Source organism: Leucoraja erinacea, chromosome 33, assembly GCF_028641065.1.
Source record: "Leucoraja erinacea ecotype New England chromosome 33, Leri_hhj_1, whole genome shotgun sequence".
NCBI lineage: Eukaryota > Metazoa > Chordata > Chondrichthyes > Rajiformes > Rajidae > Leucoraja > Leucoraja erinaceus.
Window position 1 is genome coordinate 22,382,619 of NC_073409.1, and position 20,830 is coordinate 22,403,448.

Sequence of the window (20,830 nt, forward strand, 5' to 3'; positions counted from 1 at the left end):
CTGGGATAAGTTGCAATGGCTTTGAGTAATTAGTCAATATTTGCAGTCACCTGAAACAAGTGAGAGCTATGAAACATGGCGGGAATGTGCTGAGTCTGCAGAAGGGAAAATAACAATCCCGTATGCATTCTTATCAACCCAATCCATTCTCTCCCCAGCTTGTGGTGCAGTGCAAAAGGTCGGCGTTTCATTGCTTATTGTATTTGGAGGATATATTCAACCATAAAGGTGACCGATGTGCAGGAACAGCCTCTTTAATTTAAAACAGCCTTCCTTTAGGGATTTAAGCTGTGCTGAGTGCTTTGTGTTGCTGCTGTACTTCACTGATCAAGTTGCTTAAAGCCACTAGATCACCAGCTCAGCGGCCCATGCAGTTGTCACTGGGAAACAATGGCCACAAATTACAGTGTCTCCAGCTAGTGAAAGGCAGGAGGAGGCAGTGAGTCACTCCCTCCTGGAATTGGCTGTCAGGAGAGAAATAAATAAACATGCTGGCTGCTTACAGGGCAGGGAGTGAGGAGAGTTAAGGGCCTGTCCCACGAGCGTCTTTTGCGTGTCATATACGAGACATCGTTTATGCGTCAACATGTATGACGTACGCATCGTGCATGGCGTGCATGGCGTGCATTACGCGTGCATGGCGCAAGGTGAGGCGTGGTGGCGTAGGCAGTCGCGTGTGGCGCCCCAGGATTTTGGGATTCCTGCGTGACGCGCAAATGACGGCCAAGTGGGACAGGCCCTTAAGTGAGAAGTTAAAGGTGGCTTTCTGAAGAAGGGCCTCAACCCAAAGGCGCTACCTGACCCGCTGAGTTACTCCAGCATTTTGTATCTATCTCTGTGTCAACCAGTTCCTTCCTACACAGAGGTCAAAGGTGACTGGCTGACATGTACCAATAGACAATAGACCACACATGCAATGTAAGACACACCACTCTGATTGGCAATTGCTGGTATTGATGGCACGGTAGCTGTTGGAGCCACTGCCTCATAGAGCAAGGGGACCTGACTTTAGGAGCTGTCTGCATGCAGTTCACCACATGGGCTTCCTGCGCAGGCTCTGGTTTCCTCCCACATCCCAAAGACGTGTGGGTCTGTAGGTTAATTGGGCCTCTGTAAATTGCCTCTGGTATGTGGGGAGTGGATGTGAAAGTGGGACAATATGGAACTAGTGTCAATAGGTAACGGTTGGTCGGCAAGGTCTTGGTGGGCTGTAGGGCCCATTTCCATGCTGGATCACAAACCTAAACCAAGTTGTAAATATTGTGCATTTTGTTTTAAGTTTATTTTAGAGATAAAGCACAGAAACGGGCCCTTCGGCCTACCGAGTCTGCGCCAACCAGCGATCCCTGCACACTAATAATATCCAACACACAATAGGGATAATATTTACATTTACTCCAAGCTAAATTGCCTGCAAACCTATACGTCTTTGGAGTGTGGGAGGAAACCGAAGATCTAATGGAGAACATACAAATTCCGTACAGACAGCACCTGTAGTCGGGTTCGAACCTGGGTCTCTGGTGCTGTAAAGCGGCAACTCTGCCACTGAACCACTGGGCGGGTTTTGTTGAGGGTGGGGCCAGTTGTGGGAGCGGCCAGTGTGGGTGGGGCCAGTTGTGGGAGGGGCCAGGTGTGGGAGGGGGAAGCTATGGGAGGGCTAGATATGGGAGGGGACAGATATGGGAAGGGCCAGATGTGGGAGGGGCCATGCGTGGGAGTGGCCATGCGTGGGAGGGGTCATGTATGGGAGGGGCCATATATGGGAGGGGCCATGGGTGGGAGTGGCCCAGTGTGGGAGGGGCTAGTTGTGGGTGGGGGTTAGTGTGGGAGGGACCAGTTGTGATAGGGACCATTTGTGTGTGAGGCCAGTTGTGGGAGGGGCTAGCTATGGGAGGGGCCATGTGTGGGAGGGACCAGGTGTGGGAGGGGCATGTGTGGGAGGGGCCAGGTGTGAGTGGGGCTTGCTTGGCATCATCACAGAGACCTGTCACCTTGGCTGATAGGTCAAGTCAAGTTTATTTGTCACATACACATACGAGAAGTGCAGTGAAATGAAAGTGGCAATGCTCGCGGACTTGTGCAAAAAGACAAACAAACAAACAACCAAACAAACTATAAACACAATCATAAACACACACATTTTATTTTTACATATTAAATATTGGAAGGAAAAACGTTCAGTAAAGTTAGTCCCTGGTGAGAAACGAGTTTACAGTCCGAATGGCCTCTGGGAAGAAACTCCTTCTCAACCTTTCCGTTCTCACAGCATGGCAACGGAGGCGTTTGCCTGACCGTAGCAGCTGGAACAGTCCATTGCATGGGTGGAAGGGGTCTCCCATGATTTTATTGGCTCTGGAGTTGCAGCTCCTGATGTATAGTTCCTGCAGGGGGGCAAGTGAAGTTCCCATAGTGCGTTCAGCTGAAATACAGGGAGAATACTGATGTGCCTTCCTGATCCCCCATTCGCTATGATGGCATTTCAGTCTCAGTCACAGAGGCCGATGTCAGGAAATCCTTCAGAGGGGTGAACCCCCGAAAAGCACCTGGTTCCTGATATACCCGGTCGTGTTCCAAAAACCTGTGCAGACCAACTGGCGGGAGTTTTTATGGACATTTTTAACCTCTCACTTCTGAGGTCTGAGGTCCCCACCTGCTTTAAAAGGGCATCAATTATACCGGTGCCCAAGAAGAGTAAGGTGACGTGCCTCAATGACTATCGACCAGTGGCACTAACGCCGGTGGTGATGAAGTGCTTTGAGAGGCTGATCATGGAGCAAATCAACTCCTACCTCGACAAAAACCTGGACCCACTGCAGTTCGCGTACCGCCACAACAGATCAACGGTGGATGCGATCTTGCTGGCCCTCCACTCCGCACTGGACCACTTGGACAACAAAAACTCATATGTCAGGCTGTTATTCATTGATTACAGCTTGGCATTTAACACAATCATCCCCTCCAAACTGGTTACCAAACTCGCAGAACTGGGTCTCTGCGCATCCTCTGCAACTGGAACCTCGACTTCCTCATCCACAGACCACAGTCTGTTCGTATTGGTGGAAATGTGTCAGCCTCGATAACAATCAACATGGGAGCACCTCAAGGCTGCGTGCTCAGCCCCCTGCTGTACTCACTCTATACCCATGACTGCGTAGCGAATCACAGTGGAAACTCCATCATCAAGTTCGCTGACGACACCACTATTGTGGGGCGTATCACTGATGGGGATGAGTCAGAATACAGAAGAGAGATCGAGCAACTGTCCATATGGTGCCAGCGCAATAACCTGGCCCTCAACACCAGCAAAATCAAGGAACTGATTGTGGACTTTGGAAGGAGTAGGAGGGGGACCCACAGCCCCATTTATATCAATGGGTCGATGGTTGAAAGGGTCAAGAACTTTAAATTCCTGGGCGTGCACATCTCTGAAGATCTTTCCTGGTCCGAGAACACTAACGCAATTATCAAAAAAGCTCATCAGCGCCTCTACTTCCTGAGAAGATTACGGAGAGTCGGATTGTCAAGGAGGACTCTCTCTAACTTCTACAGGTGCACAGTAGAGAGCATGCTGACTGGTTGCATCGTGGCTTGGTTCGGCAATTTGAGCGCCCTGGAGAGGAAAAGACTACAAAAAGTAGTAAACACTGCTCAGTCCATCATCGGCTCTGATCTTCCTTCCATCGAGGGGATTTATCGCAGTCGCTGCCTCAAAAAGGCTGGCAGTATCATCAAAGACCCACACCATCCTGGCCACACACTCATCTCCTTGCTACCTTCAGGTAGAAGGTACAGGAGCCTGAAGACTGCAACAACCAGGTTCAGGAATAGCTACTTCCCCACAGCCATCAGGTTATTAAACCTGGCTCGGACAACACTCTGATTATTAATAACCACTTTCTGTTATTTGCACTTTACCAGTTTATTTATTCATGTGTGTACATATTTATATCATGGTATATGGACACATTTATCTGTTTTGTAGTAAATGCCTACTATTTTCTGTGTGCTTAAGCAAAGCAAGAATTTCATTGTCCTATACAGGGACACATGACAATAAACTCACTTGAACTTGAACTCTCTGCAGAGCCTTCTTGTCCTGGGCAGCAGTTATTCAGACAGGCTGGGGAGGCATTTTTTTGGTACCGGTACAATGATGGATTTTTTGAAGCAGGCAGGGACCACGGACTTGTCCAGGGAGAGGTTGAATATTGTAGTGAGCACCGGAGTTAGCTGCGTAGCACAGGACTTGAGTTCTCGCCCCGAGATGCCATCGGGGCCTGCAGCTTTCCTCGTGTTCACCCGTGTCAGAGCCCTCCTCATGTCATGCTCGGACAGCGAGAATGTGTGCACATTCCTCCCTTCAGCTTCGGTAGCCAACCCGCTGGTGGTATTGTCGATAATCGGCAGACCTGGGGTGGTGTTGCCCCTCTCGAAACGAGCGTAAAAGGAGTTCAGGTCGTCAGCTAGGGAGGTGCCGGCACATGCGGATGAGGGAGGGGTGCTCCGGTAGTTAGTTACAGTCCGTAGCCTCTGCCACAGGCTTCTGGTGTCCTGCTGCTCCATCTGTGACTCCATCTTGTCCCTGTACCTCCTTTTTGCGTCCTTCACCGCCCTTCGCAGTCTGTAGGACTCTGCCTTGTAGACGTCCATGTTTCCTGATGCCAAGCCCGAGTTGTAGGCAGTGGTGTGAGCATTCAAGGCCACACGAACAGACCTGTCCACCCAGGGTTTTTGGTTCGGAAAGGTGCTTACCCTTACCGTGGGGACGATGTTGTCGGTTATTGTTGCGATGAAGTCCGTGACTGCTTCCGCGAACTCACTGACGTCACTGGAACTTGCTTGGAACATATTCCAGTCGACATCGCTCAGTGCATCTTACAGCATGGCCTCTGACTGGTCGGACCACCGCTTTACATCCTTTGGTGACTCTGGGATTCCTCATGTTATTGGTCTCAGGGTGAGAATAGAGGGTGGGAAGCCTTTTTCTCCAGCGTGAAATAACCAAGGGCAAGGTGAGAGGGGCAAGATTGATGTGAGGGAATAGATAAAAGCTGAAGTAACTCAGCAGGACAGGCAGCATCTCTGGAGAGAAGGAATGGGTGACGTTTCATGTTGGGACCCTTCTTCTGATGCTGCTTGTCCCGCTGAGTTACATCCAGCATTGTGTGTCCATCTTCGGTTTAACCAGTGTCTGCAGTTCCTTCCTACACATTGATTGAGGGGCAAGTTTTTTGACACAGAGAGTGGTGGGGACCTGGAACGCACTGTTAGGGGTGGGAGTGGAAGCAGATACAATAGTGGCATTCAGGAGGGTTTTCGATAGGCACAGAGGAATGCAGGGAATGGAGAAATATGTATCATGTCCAGACAGAGGAGATAGGTTTAACTCAGCATCATGTTCAGCAGGTACATTGTGGGCTGAAGGGCCTGTCCTGTGCTGTACAGTTCTATATTCTATTAGACTCAATACTTTTATGTCGTGTGCACAGATCAGGAAACAGGCATCATCTGCCTATATTGTATGGGACAGCCAATTATCGGTGTGTTAACTGCCCAGTGTGTATTCTTCCCCTCCTCCCATGCCTTTCTCCCTTGATCAATCCTCATCACCTCCCTCGTCCCATCTGCAGCACCTCCACAAACGTTGCACTGTTACTGTGGGAAACCTCTTCTTATCATGGCCGGGACTTTCCCAACCATTCCTCCATTTTTCTTTCTATTCCAATGTTTGCATCATCACCAGGTTGGCAAAATCATACAGAAACAGGGCATCTTGTGTCAAACTTCTGTGTTCAACCTGTTTCCCTTTGAAACACGGGATACCCATGAGCATGTGACAGTTTGGTCAGCAACACAGGAACACCGGCCCTGTGGTCAAACAGACCATTCAGGTAGATCAAGGCTGGTCAATACCTTGCATTTACCCACATTTTTTTCACATCCCATAGAAACATAGAAAATAGGTGCAGGAGGAGGCCATTCTGCCCTTCGAGCCAGCACCGCCATTGATTGTGATCATGGCTGATCGTCCCCTATCAATAATCCGTGCCTGCCATCTCCCCATATCCCTTGACTCCACTGGCCCCTAGAGCTCTATCCAACTCTCTTAAATCCATCCAGTGATTTGGCCTCCACTGCCCTCTGTGGCAGGGAATTCCATAAATTCACACAACTCTCTGGGTGAAAACGTTTTTTCTCACCTCAATCTTAAATGACCTCCCCTTTATTCTAAGACTGTGGCCCCTGGTTCTGGACTTGCCCAACATTGGGAACATTTTTCCTGCATCTAGCTTGTCTAGTCCTTTTATAATTTTATATGTTTCTAGAAGATCCCCACTCATCCTTCTAAACTCCAGTGAATACAAGCCGAGTCTTTTCAATCTTTCCTCATGAAAAGTCCTGCCATCCCAGGGATCAATCTCGTGAACCTACGCTGCACTGTCTCAATCACAAGGATGTCCTTCCTCAAATTAGGAGACCAAATCTGTACACAATCCTCCAGATGTGGTCTTACCAGAGCCCTATACAACTGCAGGAGAACCTCTTTACTCCTATACTGAAATCCTCCTGTTATCAAGGCACCATGTGGCGCAGCGGTAAAGGTGCTGACTTACAGCGCTTGCAGTGTCGGAAATGTGGGTTTGAATCTGACTACGGGTGCTGTCTGTATGGAGTTTGTACGTTTTCCCCGTGACCGTGTGGGTTTTCTCCGAGATCTTCGGTTTCCTCCCACTCTCCAAAGACGTGCAGTTAATTGTATTGGTATAAATGTAAATTGTCCCTAGTGTGTGTTGGATAGTGTGAATGTGCGGGGATCACTGGTCGGCAGGGACTCGGTGGGCCGAAGGGCCTGTTTCCGCACTGTATCGCTAAACTAAACTGTGCTGAACGAAATACCTTGATATCTAAACTGCAAATAACAATATGGGTGAATAGTGGTGTTGGGTCAGCAACATTATATGTTAATGATCTGGTTGATGGAATCGATGGATTTGTGGCCAAGTTTACAGGTGCAGGGGCAGGTTGTGTTGAGGAAGCAGGGAGGCTGCAGAAGGACTTGGGCAGGTTGGGAGAGTGGGTAAAGAGTGGCAGGTGGAATACAGCGTAGCGAAGTGCACTTTGGCAAGGTTCACCTTTTGCATGTGCAGAACCTGTCAGGGAATAGGATTCAGAGTTGTGTAACCAGTTGGGTGTGTAAATGTAATTGCTCCGCTAAAACATGTCTGTGATGATGGCACCATGTTGCAGACCCCTCCCCCCACCTGAAGAAACAGTATCCATCACATCAAACCTGGTCATTATTCTAAGTACCTTCCTCCTTCTCCAATCTAGGCATCTAGAGGTTGTGAGAGAGCATGTGAATCAAGCAAACTCTGCCTCGCCACTCTCGGCTCAATCCATTTTATATTCCTCCGTCTCTGCAGACAATTTCACAGAAAATTAAATGCTAATTGGAAGATTTTGTGGTTTGATTATGAAGTATGGTTTGATCAGGACTATGTACGCTTGGTTAACAGAAAAAATTGTTAGGTTTCATCTAAAATAATTTCGGAGGAGTGCAGAGAAATGAACAGGATTTCGAGCTCCAGGAACGCTTCTAAAAGGCACATTGATTTTGGCGTAAGTGCTGCATGAAATAAAGAAATTGCTTGGTTCCGTCTAACAGCCTATTGAACTGATCAACAGATAGGTGGATGATAAAGATTCCAGAGTGTTAAGAGCAAGTATTTTTGTGAGTTGTCTGGGAAACATTACTCATACAGCCAACGGCAGCAGATTAAATGGTTATTGATGTGATATCCTTGGAGAAAAGCCAGCACGTCTGTGGAAAGACAATCACTCCTATTCAGAATAATTAATGTAAAATGCGAGATGCTCTTCATGTGATAAGGTACTATACAAATGCAAGTCTAAGAGTTAGATAGAGCTCTAGGGGCTAGTGGAATCAAGTGATATGGGGAGAAGGCAGGCACGGGTTATTGATTGGGGACGATCAGCAATGATCACGATGAATGGCGGTCCTGGCTTGAAGGGCCGAATGGCCTCCTCCTGCACCTATTTTCTATGTTTCTATGTTTCTAAGTGACTTCATTTGCATGTTATCGTGGGAAGTTTGCTTGGGGCCAGTTGCTTGAGGACTTTAGCTTAGAGATACAGTGCAGAAACAGGCCCTCAGTTCACCGAGTCCATGCCAACCAGTGATCCCTGTGCAATACACTAGGGACAATTTACAATTTTTACCAAAGCCAATCAGCCTCTACAAACCTGTATGTCTTTGGAGTTTGGGAGGAAACCGGAGCACCCGGAGAAAACCCACGTGGTCCCGGGGTGAATGTACAAGCACTGTACGGACATCTCAACCCGAAAAATCACCCATTCCTTCTCTCCAGAGATGCCGCCTGTCCTGTTGAGTTACTCCAGCTTTTTGTGCCTATCTTCAGTTTAAACCAGCATCTGCAGTTCCTTCTTACACCCATAGTCAGGATCAAACCGAGGTCTCTGGCGCTGTAAGGCAGCAACTCTACTGCTGCGCCACCGTGCTGCCCTGACTTAAAACAACGGAAAATAGCTGGAGCAATCAGGGGACATCCCTGCTCGTTACACAGAGTTGCTTTATTCGTCTGCGGTAATGAAGAGAGAGAGTACAAATTCCATGTGATGGCAGCTCTCTGCTTGAGAGCTCTCAGTGACACAGAATCATTCTATCATCCAGCCGAGGTAACAAAGAGGAACGCTCAAATCAAAATTAGATAGGGCATGGAATTACTTTTCCAAAGTTTCTATTAACCAACGTGACTAACCAAAAGAAAAGTCTGAACTCTCTGGTTTATTTCATTCCTATTAATGCAGCAACATACTCTGAGCAAATATAACACAACCTGCTGTGGCCCAGATATAACAACACAATTGATAGAAGGGAATAAAGGTGAGCTTGCAGCTCTCTACGCTGAACTATTGCACGTATTGGCCCCATTATAACACGTGAACATCAGTTCTTTTTGCGAGTTTGCTGTCTGTATATTAACTGCCATGCTCCCAATGTTATGGCACAGTGGCGCAGGGGTAGAGCTGCTGCCTTGGAGCACTGTAGACCCGGGAATAACCCTGACCTCGGGTGCTGTCTGTGTGGAGTTTGTACAATCATCATATGAATGTGTGGGTTTCCTCCGGGTGCTCCGGTTTCCTCCCACATCCCAAAGACATGCGGCTTTGTAGGTTAATGGGCCCTCTGTAAATTGCCCCTAGTGTGTAGAGAGCGGATGAGAAAGTGGAATAACAGAGAACTAGTGTGAACGGGTGATCAGTGAGTGGCGTAGGTGGGACAAAGGGTTTGGTTCCGTGCTGCATCTTCCAATTACAAAAATAAGCACACTTCCAAAATACTTTGTCGGCTATAGGTTGTGAAGGATGATGTTGCAATGCCAATTACGTTTTAGAGTTATAAAGTGATACAATGTGGAAACAGGCCCTTCAGCCCAACTTGCCCACATGGGCCAACATGTCCCAGCTACACTAGTTCCACCTGCCTGTGTTTGGTCCATATCCCTCCAAACCTGTTCTGTACATGTACCTGTCTAACTGTTTCTTAAATGTTGGGATAGTCCCAGGCTCAACTACCTCCTCTGACAGCTTGTTCCATACATCCACCACCCTTTGTGTGAAAAAGTTAATCCTCAGATTCCTATTAAATTGTTTCCCCTTCACCTTGAACCTGTGTCCTCTGGTCCTCGATTCCCCTACTCTGGGCAAGAGATTCTGTGCATCTACCCGATCTATTCCTCTCATGATTTTATGCATCTCTATAAGGTCACACCTCATCCTCCAGCACTCCAAGGAATAGAGACCCAGCCCACTCAACCTTTTCCTATAGCTCACACCCTGTGGACCTGGCAACATCCTCATGAATCTTTCCTGGATCGTTACAAAGTACATGTGAGAATTAGCAGTTGCGGCTTTCAGACGCACGATGACTGTGAAATAAACAAAGCGAGTTCCTATCCTGCAGTGGAACCGTTGGCAGAAACGGCAGGATCAGATACCATGCGCAGTCCACAGCCAGGTGTCAGGTGGACTTGAGCGGTGAGTTAAGGGCCTGTCCCACTTGGGTGTCATTTGCGTGTCACGCAGATGGCGCGCAAAGATTTTGTACATCACAAAATCCTGGGGTGCCGCGGGCGACCGCGCATCATTGCCTACGTCACCACGCACCATGCTCGCATCACGTGCACCATGCTCGCATCACGTGCGGCGCATGACGCGCACGTCGTGACGCGTAAATTATGCGCAAATGACTCCCAGGTGGGACAGGCCCTTCGCCTATTAAGACAAATACATCTTTTCAAACCAACAATGGGCCACTATGGGCTCCACCCTTCTATGGTCATCTGTTGCCGGCCCTGCTTTGTTCTGGCCTTTTCTCACCAGTTCCCTCCCCTTTACTTTCAGAGTGAAGAAGGGTCTCGACACGAAACGTCACCCATCCTTTCTCCCCAGAGATACTTCCTGACCCGCTAAGTTACTCCACCACTTTGTGTCTATCTTAGATACATCTGAACGCTGTACATGTGTGAGGAGTGCCTGTGCGGGTATGTGTGGAGTGAGAAACTCTTCTGTTGCTCACTTGGACAATGTAGCAGGCAATGCAGAACTATGGTGAAAGATCAGAGCAGTTCATCCCCCTTCACCACCACACCACAAAGTAGCAAGAGCTCTCTACAAACTGCTGGGCACTAACATTCCTTGGTGTCTTGGGTTATCACCTGCAGCAGACCCCCCCACCAAAGATGCACGTGGGACCTGCCATAGAATTATGCAGCACGGAAGCAGGCCCTTCATCCCAACTTGCCCATGCTGACCAAGATGCCCCAACTATACTAGTCCCACCAGCCCGTATTTGGCCCAGATCCTAAATTACAAGAATCATAGAATCATAAAAAATAGGTACAGGAATAAGCCATTTGGCCCGTTGAGCCAGCACCGCCATTCAATATGATCATGGTTGATCATCCAGAGTCAGTACCTTGTTCCTGCTTTATCCCCATATCCCTTGATTCTGAATTGGGAAACTTGGGAACGTGTCACTTCCTTCCATCATACCCTGTTCTCCTGGTCACGGTGCAGGCCATTCCTGAGCTACCTGATGCCTCTGCTGAATGCTAGCGTCCCGTTGCCAAGGTGCACCATTCCAGGTTACATTATGCGCGGTGCACGCTGGAAAAATCCGGTCGATTTTCCACTTCAGCTCAATAAAAAAAAACATGAACTACACTACATGATTGAATTTATCAGCTTTTGTTTGCAAGTCGTGTAAACTGATGTCCCAGAGAAGTTGTACAGGGAAATTGCTTATTTCAATGATGTTGGTACTGGGCAGCCACAGTGCTTGCCCTTGGCAATGTAACTATTAGCAATACATGCGGCAATGCTAAAATATTGGATCTGAATTGAATGTCAGTTGTATTGTGTTGAACAGACTACACTGCATAGAAAATAGAACAGTTGGAGTTTAGTTTATTGTCCCGTGTACTGAGGTACAATGAAAATCTTTTGTTGCGGGCGAACCAGAAAAGATAATACATGATTATACAATCGAGCCATACATAGTGTACAGATACATGATAATATGAATAATGTTTAGTGCAAGTTAAAGCCAGTAAAGCACAGGAACAGGTCCTTCCACCCACAATGTCTGTGTTGAACATGATTTTTAATTCAGTTTAGTTTAGTAACACAGGCCCTTCGGCCCATCAAGTCTGCACCGACCAGCGATCTCTGCACATTAACACTACCCTACACACACTAGGGACAATTTTACATTTACACCAAGTCAAGTACCCTACAAACTTGTATGTCTTTGGAGTGTGGGAAGAAACCGAAGATCTCGGAGAAAACCCATGCAGGTCACGGGGAGAAAGTACAAACTCCATACAGACAAGCACCCACAGTCAGGAATGAATCCAGGTCTCCGGCGCTGTAGGCAGTAGCTCGAAGGGCCAAATGACCTATTCCTGTACATATGCCACCGTGCCACCCTTGACCTGATGCTAAGTTAAATAAATCTCCTCTGCCAGCTCATGAACCATATCCATCAGTTCCCTGCCTATCTAAAAGCTTCTCAAACACCACACCTGGCAGCTTGTTGCAAGCATCCACTACCCACTGTGTAAAAACCCTACACATCTCGTTTAAACTTTCACTTGTGATCTTCAAACTATACCTTCTAGTCTTTCACATTTAGTCAGGCATTTACCTCAGCTAATAAATACTGTACCTTCTGGTCTTTCACATTTAGTCAGGCATTTACCTCAGCTAAAGGTGGTGAATTGTGGAATTCTTTGCCACAAAAGGTTGTGGAGGCCAAGTCAGTGGATATACTTAAGGCAGAGATAGATAGATTCTTGATTAGTACGGGTGTCAGAGGTTATGGGGAGAAGACAGGAGATTGGGGATAGGAGGGAGAGATAGATCAGCCATGATTGAATGGTGGAGTGGTCTTGATGGGCTGAATGGCCTAATTAAGCTCCTATCACCTAATCTTATGATCCTACGATCCTATGATCACAAGTCAAGTCACATTTATTTATATAGCACATTTAAAAAACAACTCTCGTTATAAAACTCAAGTGCTTTACATTTGTTATAAAAGTAGCACAACAAAACAAACTACATACATATATCCATGTAGCCCTCACTCAGAGGATGTCAGGAAAGGCTTGGGAGTATAGATAAGTCTTTAGTCTTGACTTAAAAGTCGATGGAGGGAGCAGTTCTGATGGGAAAGGGGATGCCGATCTGAGGGACCTGGAGGTGGAGTGGTGGATGAGAAGACTTTTTATGTAGGTGGGGGCAAGCCCATTGAGGGCTTTGTAGACATGGAGGAGAATCTTGAAGTTTATATACGGAAAGGCCAGGATCGCACAGGGAGCCCAGTTGCAGGCGGGACAGGGAAGTGGAGAGAGAGGCTGTAGTCTGAGGAATTGTTTTATTTTAGCTATCGTCCGAAGCTGAAAGAAGTGAGCTTTTACCACGGCATTGACTTGTTTGTCAAATTTCAGTGCTGAGTTTTGGGTTTGAGTAGTGGGGGGGAGATCCGAGGGTCCGAAGGTTGACTTACTCTGTATCGTTCTCTGCGTAGCAATTGAAAGAGATAAAGTTGTGCCTGCGTTCAATGGCTTGGCCTAAGGGGAGCATATACAGGGAGAAGAGAATGGAGCCAAGGATGGAACCTTGTGGAACCCCACAGCAGAGATTATCTGGGGAGGAGAAAGAGTTGCCTATGTTAGTCGAGAAACTCCTACCTTTGAGATAGGAGATGAACCAGCTCAAGGCAGTGCCATCGATACCAACCCCGTACCGGAGACGGTCAATTAGGATGGTGTGGTCGACAATGTCAAATGCTGCGCTGAGGTCAAGAAGGAGCAGGATTGCACAGTCGCCGGGGTCAACGGTGAGCAGTAGGTCATTGTGTACCTTCAACAAGGCAGACTCTGTGCTGTGGTGAGCCCTGAAACCTGATTGGAAAGTTTCCAAGATAGTGTTTTGGTGAAGGTAAGGTATAAGTTGACTTAAAATTACCTTTTCAAGGGCTTTTGAGAGGAAAGGCAGTTTAGAAATGGGTCTGTAGTTGCTTGGCAAAGTGGGGTCGAGGTTAGGTTTTTCAGGAGTGGTTGGACCACCGCATGCTTGAAGCAGGTAGGTACAGTGCCAGTGGCCAGAGAGCTGTTGAAGATGGCGAGGATGCTGGGACCAGCTGTTGTAATGACGTCCTTTAGGAGGGCAGAGGGGACAGTGTCGAGGGGGCAGGTAGTAGGTTTCATGGTGGTGATCAGTTTTACAAGGGAGGGTAAAGTAACGGGTTGGAAACTGTCTAATGTTGAAGAGTAGACCAATGAGACAGCCAGGTCACGGGTGGGAGGGGATATATTCGTTCTTATATTCTTTATCTTGCTGGTGAAAAATGTGGTAAATTCCTCGCACTTAGCAGGGGACCCAGTTAGGCTGGTGCTGGTGGCAGGACACACGATGGAGGTGATGGTGCTAAAAAGGACCTTGGAATTTTGCGCGTTTTTGGAGATAAGGGTGGAAAAATATTTAGTTCTTGCAGATTTTACCGCTTCCTGGTATGTGTCAAGATTATTTTTCAGGAGTTCAACGGAAATTTGAAGCTTATCAGATTTGTACTTCCGTTCTGATTTTCTACATTCTCTTCTTAGGGCTCTGGTGGTATCATTGAGCCACGGCTCGCCTTTAGGCTTAGGATTTTCATTTTAAGAGGAGCAACAGAATCCAGGACGGAAGAGCGGGTATTATTGAATAAAGAAATGAGGTCATCGGTACTGAGATGAGGGGTGGATGCCTCAATAGTGCAGATCCAGAAGTGGCGGAGCTGCCTTGCAGCTGCATCTCGCCTGCAGTCCGTTTATCTTTTCTGTTTTTTGTTTTCTTTTGTCCCGTTTTTACAGTTTATTTCGGTTTATTTAGTTGTGTATGTGTGGAGGGGTGGGTGTAACATGTTTTTTGACTGTTCCTTCGGGGGGGATGCAGCCTTTCCTGCCGTATCCCCCGTCTCCGTGTCCATCTGCGCTGAGGCCTATCGCGGAGCTGGCGGCCTCCAACTGCGACCGACCTCGAGGCTGCGGAGGCAGAGCCAGGACTTACCAATGTGAGGCTGGCCGACCGGGGCTGTGGATGCGATGCGACCCAACTTCCGACCCGACTTTGGAGCCTCGGTGGCTCGGCCGCGGGCCTGTGGACAACATCGTCGGGAGCTCGAGTTCTGTTTTCTGTAGAGATGCAGCTGTAGAGCTCCCGCAACTACAGCTGCGTCCGCTGGACTGGAGGGCGGCAGCTTCGGCAGCTTCGACCGCCCCGGGCCGCGGAGCTTGAACCGGCCCACTTGCGGAGCACGGATTCAACCGCGGGACTTACTTACCATCACCCGGCGGGGTCACAACATCGGAGGCTTGGATTGCCTCAGCGCAGATGGAGAGCAAGGAGGGAAGAGACAATGACTTTGGGACTTTAAACTATGTTGAGTGTTTGTTATTTATTCTATGTTATGACTGCAGGCTAAACCATTTTGTTGCACTGAAAAGTGCAATGACAATAAATTGAATCCAATCCAATCCAATGTCGGGGGCGGCTATGAGAGCCTCAGAGAACTTACTGACCGTCGTGGAGTTAACGTAGCAGGAGTAGCGAGCAGGGAGATGGGATTTTGAGGGCAGAGATATATCAAATATAATAGCACTATGATCAGACAGACACGCATCAATAATATCTGTGTGTTACAAGTTGGGAGAACAGACGAAAGCACTAGGTCTAGTGTGTGGCCAAGCTTGTGCGTAGGTCCCGTGGTGAGTAGAGACAGATTGAAGGACTCAACCAGGTTCATAAATTCACTCACAAGAGGCTTTGTGGGACAACAAATGTAAATGTTAAAGTCACCAAGAATCAGGACCTGGTCAAATTTGGGCAACAAGCTAGCAATAAGATCACCAAATTGTGATTTAAAGTCCTTATGCATCTTTGGTGGGCGATACACAAGAACAATTAAAAGCGGACAGATTAGACCAAGTATGATTAGTTGATGTTCAAAACTGGAGATGTGATCAGTGTTCAGAAGGCGGCTGTTGAAATTCTTCTTAAACACAGTGGCTAGGCCCCCTGAGAGCCTGGGCGAGCTGAAAAAGTTACAGGTATCAGGGCAGAGTTCCACGAGTGGTGCAAGCTCACCAGGATTCAGCCAGGTTTCTGTGATCAGTAGGAAGTCCAATCCACGTGCGTTGAAGAAGTCATTGAGGACGAAGGTTTTATTCAGCACTGATCTCGCATTGATCAGGGCCACTTTTGCAGGGACTGCAGGTGAGTTGAGGGCCGGTAGCGGCTCCCACGCCAGCGGGCGGAGGTTCAGGGAGACCACGCCGCTGCGCTTCACACGGGGCCTGGCTGGGAGCCCACGTGCAGACAGACCTGGGACCGGGAGGATCGACTGGAGAAAGGCATCCCTGGGCTCGAGGGATCGCCGGTGGATGGAGCGGTAGGGTCGACCAGGTCCGTCCTCACAGCTCTGGGCGAGGTGAGCAGATGTTAAACGGGCGCTGGGAAGGTTCTTCAGCCTTACCACGGCGCCCGCCCGTTTACTCCGCCTCCAGGCTCGGCGCGTGTGGCGGCCGCCACAAGACCGAGCCCATACATCCATCGGGAGCCGAGCGAGGAGCGAACGGTAAGTGAAACCTTGTCCGGGGGTCAGTCCGGGGCTCAGTCCGGGGGTCAGTCCGGGGCTCAGTCGGGGGCTCAGCCCGGGGCTCTGTCGGGGGCTCAGTCCGGGGTCTAGTTTGGGGCCACGGATGAAGATCTCGACGACAGAGGCTCGGCTTGGTGCGGGGCTTAGTCCGGGGCTCAGTGCGGGGCCTTGGGTGAAGACCTCGACGACCGGGCTTGTATATTTAATAATGTTTGCCGTTCGTACGCTCATACGAACGGTAGAGATTACCTTTAACGGGTCTTTGTTCAGGCGGGAGACGACGGGCAGCCAAACACAACGGAGCGGCCATCTTGGAAGGAGGCTTAACTGCATGATCTTATGGCCCACTGAGTAACTGCAGCACTTTGTGTTTTGTGTTATAAATAATGAGGTTGAGTGGTGAAGGAATGCAGGAGTGAACTGGCTGGATTATTGCAGATGGATTGAATAATTTCTCTGAGACTATTCAAGTATCCATCTACTTTATACTCTTGACAAATGGCTTTGGGTCAGAGGATTGCAGAGACAAGAGAGACAGAAGGAACTGCAGACACTTGAATCTTGCCTCGAACACTGAGTGCTGGCGTAATTCAACGGGTCAGGCAGCATCTGTGGAGGACATGAACAGGCGATGTTTGGGGTCTGGCTTCTTCTACAGAGTAGAGAGATACTGTGCGGAGATAACTCTGATATTGTATCCTGAAAGGAGTGTACTGGGATTAATGGGCTTACCCTGTTGTTCCAATTGCTTCAGATAAATACATGCCATAGAACCACAAGAAACAATGGAAAACGCATCTGTTCATCTTCAGATATTTCCTGCAATGTTATTGTATCCTTGCAGCAGCAATATCATTGGTAGCATATTCCTCAGATCCCATGTCGGGAGTGTGATTTTTCTGTTCTTTATTCCTCTGGGCAGTCATTTTGACGGTTTACTCCCGTGAAGCATTTAGATTCCAAGTTCTCACACAGTGGATGAGATGATCTTTCCCTGGGAATGGGAGAGCGTTTGGAACGGCTCCGCCTGTGCTTGCCGATAGTTCAGCCCCATCTCAGCGTGAACTCTCATGCTCCGTGCCTGCAACTTCACATTGACGTCCCATTCCCGCAGGCAGTGTTTCTGCTCACCGTGTTCAAACCCCTGAAAGTGGAAACAAAATGCTAACACTAGTGCGGACTCTCTTTGTGTGCATTCACCACAGACCAGGGGCTGGGATTGTGGTGGCATTTGTACTGTTGATCACGTACCCTTTTATTCCAGTCATCAATCTCACATTACAACGCAAGTTAACAAACAGGCAGGCAGCTTCACTGAGCTGTTGCACGGGGAACAGCACTAGTAGCCCCAGGTATGGTATATATACACAGAGCAGGACAATTGCAGTGTTTTACCTTGTGATTATACTTTCTCATTGAACCAGACCAAGAGTTACAGAGTTTAGAGAAACAGCATGCAGACAGGCCCTTTACCCACTGAGTCATGCTTGCCATCGATTGCCCGTACACACTGGTTTGATGTTATCCCACTTTCTCATCCACCCCCAACACACCAGAGGCAATTTACAGAGGCCAACTAACCCACAAACCCACACGTCTCCGGGGTGTGGAATGAAACCCATGTGGTCACAGGGAGAACTCCACAATGACATCACCCAATGTCAGGATCGAACCCGTGACTCTGGAGCTGTGAGGCAGCGGCTGTACCAGTTCCCACCCTAAGGACAACGAAGAAATCTCTTGCAGTGAAATGCAGGGGGTGGTGATGTGACGGGATGAGAGGATTGTTGAGGTGAGGGGAGAGGAGAGGTGAAGGGAAGGATAGGGCACAGATGTGCAGAGGTTAAGATGATGGACCAGTAACCGGAGTTCTGGGCTTCTGATCCTGAACCGTGAGTCCAATTCCCAGCAGGGGAATTCCAATTCATTGTCAGAGAATCACAGTGAGGTGCACAAAGGTAGACAAAATTGCTGGAGAAACTCAGCGGGTGAGTCCCGAAACGTTGCCTATTTCCTTCGCTCCATAGATACTGCCGCACCCGCTGAGTTTCTCCAGCAATTTTGTCTACCTTCGATTCTCCAGCATCTGCAGTTCCTTCTTGAACAAGATTAGAGGTTGTGCAGCCAGAGCTGAACACAATTCTCGCCATCTGCACCATGGTGTCTGTCTTGCATGCTGGTGGAAATATTGATGGAAACAGGGCCGCAACGTGAATGCTCTTTCCTTGACCCCACTCACACAGTCACAGGGAGAATGTGCAAACTCCACACAGACAGCACCGGAGTCCAAGGTCGAACCTGGGTCTCTGTTGCATTGAGGCAGCGGCTCTCCCCGCTGCACCACTGTGCCACGCTCCTGAAGTTGTCCTGAAACATAGTTTACTCTACCCCCTCACCCCCCCGGGGAAAGTCACCTGTAACCTTACCTATGTAGTTAGCACGTCACTGCACACCTACCAATCTGACTTTAATTGCCTCGTTTCAGTGTTATTTAATGCCAGCATTAACACCCCAGGAACAAATAGAGAGAAAACAGTCCATCAATATTCACAGCTCAGCAAACTATAAATAAGCGACGATACATATTTAGCTGCTGGAAGGTATTAATACAGGGATGAGCTGGTGTATTTGAGGGCATTCGGAACACACTCTGTACATTCTGTGCCACCCTGTGTGGGCTGCTGATGTGTATGTCTGTGACCAGTGAGTCCAGCTTCTGACTGTGCGCTGCTTCCACAGGGCCCGCGGTCCGGACGCCATGATTCTGGTGGACGGACAGCCACGGATGAAGGGGGAGATGACCATTGCCCAGATGTTGAACATCGCCACGCAGATCGCCTCGGGCATGGTGTACCTGGGCTCACAACACTTTGTACACAGGGACCTGGCCACTCGCAACTGCCTGGTCGGAGGGACCGTGCAGGTCAAGATCGGAGACTTTGGAATGTCAAGAGATGTCTACAGTACCGACTATTACAGGGTAGGTACCACACTCAACACAGGACATTACAGAAGAATAGACACAAAAAGCTGGAGTAACTCAGCAGGACAGGCAGCATCTCTCAAGAGAAGGAATGGGTGACGTTTCGGGTCGAGACCTTTCTTCAGACTAGTCATGGAAAACTGAAACAAGAGATAAAGACGATGATGTAGAGAGATAAAGAACAATGAATGAAAGATATGCAAAAAAGTAAAGATGATAAAGGAAACAGGCCATTGTTAGCTGTTTGTTGGGTGAAAATGAGAAGCTGGTGCGACTTGGGTGGGGGAGGGACAGAGAGAGAGGAAATGCCGGGGCTAACTGAAGTGGGAGAAATCAATATTCATACCACTGGGCTGTAAACTGCCCAAGTGAAACATGAGATGCTGTTCCTCTAATTTGCGTTTAGCCTCAATCTGACAATGGGGGAGACCTAGGACAGAAAGGTCAGTGTGGGAATGGGAATGAGAATTAAAGTGTTTAGCAACCGGGAGATCAGGTAGGTTCAGGTGGACTGAGCGAAGGTGTTCAGCAGGAGAGGTACTTCACTGAACACAGGACGTTACAGGGCAGGTACCTCATTGACCACCCTACATTACAGGATTAAGTCCGAAGAAGGTTCTCAACCCCAAACATCACCTATTCCTTATCTCCAGAGATGTTGCTTGACCTGCTGAGTTACTCCAGCTTTTTGTGTCTATCTTTGGTTTAAACCTGCATCTGCAGTTCCTTCGTACAAATTATGGGATGAGTCTACCTCATTGTAGGTATTTTGTTGGCCAGAGCACATTGCAGGATAGCTACCTCATTGACCAGAGGACATCATGGGATTACTCCCCCATTGACCACGACAGGTACCTCACTGACCGCAGGACATTATATGTTTAGTGTGTCACAGGCCACAAGTCATTACGAAGAAGGTGTCTGACTACCCATACAATGTGACAGGGTAGGGAACTTGCTCAGCACAGTATGTTACCAGTTAGGTGATTCCCTGGCCTCTAGTTGTCACATTGGAGATATCTCACTGACCACAGATCGTGACTGAGTAGATGCCTACTGACTATGGAACACTGCAGTCCAAGTGCCTCACTGATCTCTGAGCATCACAAGGCAAGCGAGTCACTGACCACATGTTATTCGGGGAGAGTAAAGTTGCTGGCACGGGACCTCAGTGGGTAGTTCTGGTCCCATTACAGGAAAGATGTGACGGCTTTAGAGAGGGTGCAGAGAAGGTTTACCAGAATGCTGCCGACATTAGAGGGTTTCAGCTACAGGGAGAGGTTGCATAGATTTGGGTTTTTTCTGTGGAACATTGGAGGTTGAGGGGAGATTTGATGGAAGTATATTAAATTATAGGAGACATGGATAGGTTAGACAGAACCTTTTTCCCAGGGTGGAAATGCCAAACAGGAGAGGGCATGGCTATAACGTGAGAGGGGTAATGTTTAACGGAGATGTGCGGACAAGTTTTTTTATTGGAGAGTAGTGGGGACCTAGAACATATTGCCCTATGTGGTGGTGGTGGTGGTGGAGGCAGATGCACTGGGGGTGTTTAGGATGCTTTTAGATAGGCACATGGGGTTAGAGGGATATGAATCATG

General features: G+C 48.4%; 1 protein-coding gene across 1 annotated transcript in view; it reads left to right on the forward strand.

Moving 5' to 3' along the window:
* The window catches only part of LOC129712812 (NT-3 growth factor receptor-like), a 1,009,855-nt gene that overhangs the window by 952,701 nt on the left and 36,324 nt on the right, over positions 1–20,830 (forward strand). The window contains exon 15 of the mRNA XM_055661549.1: positions 18,986–19,226. Coding sequence (XP_055517524.1) covers positions 18,986–19,226 — 241 coding nt within the window. The remainder of the gene's footprint in view (positions 1–18,985; positions 19,227–20,830) is intronic.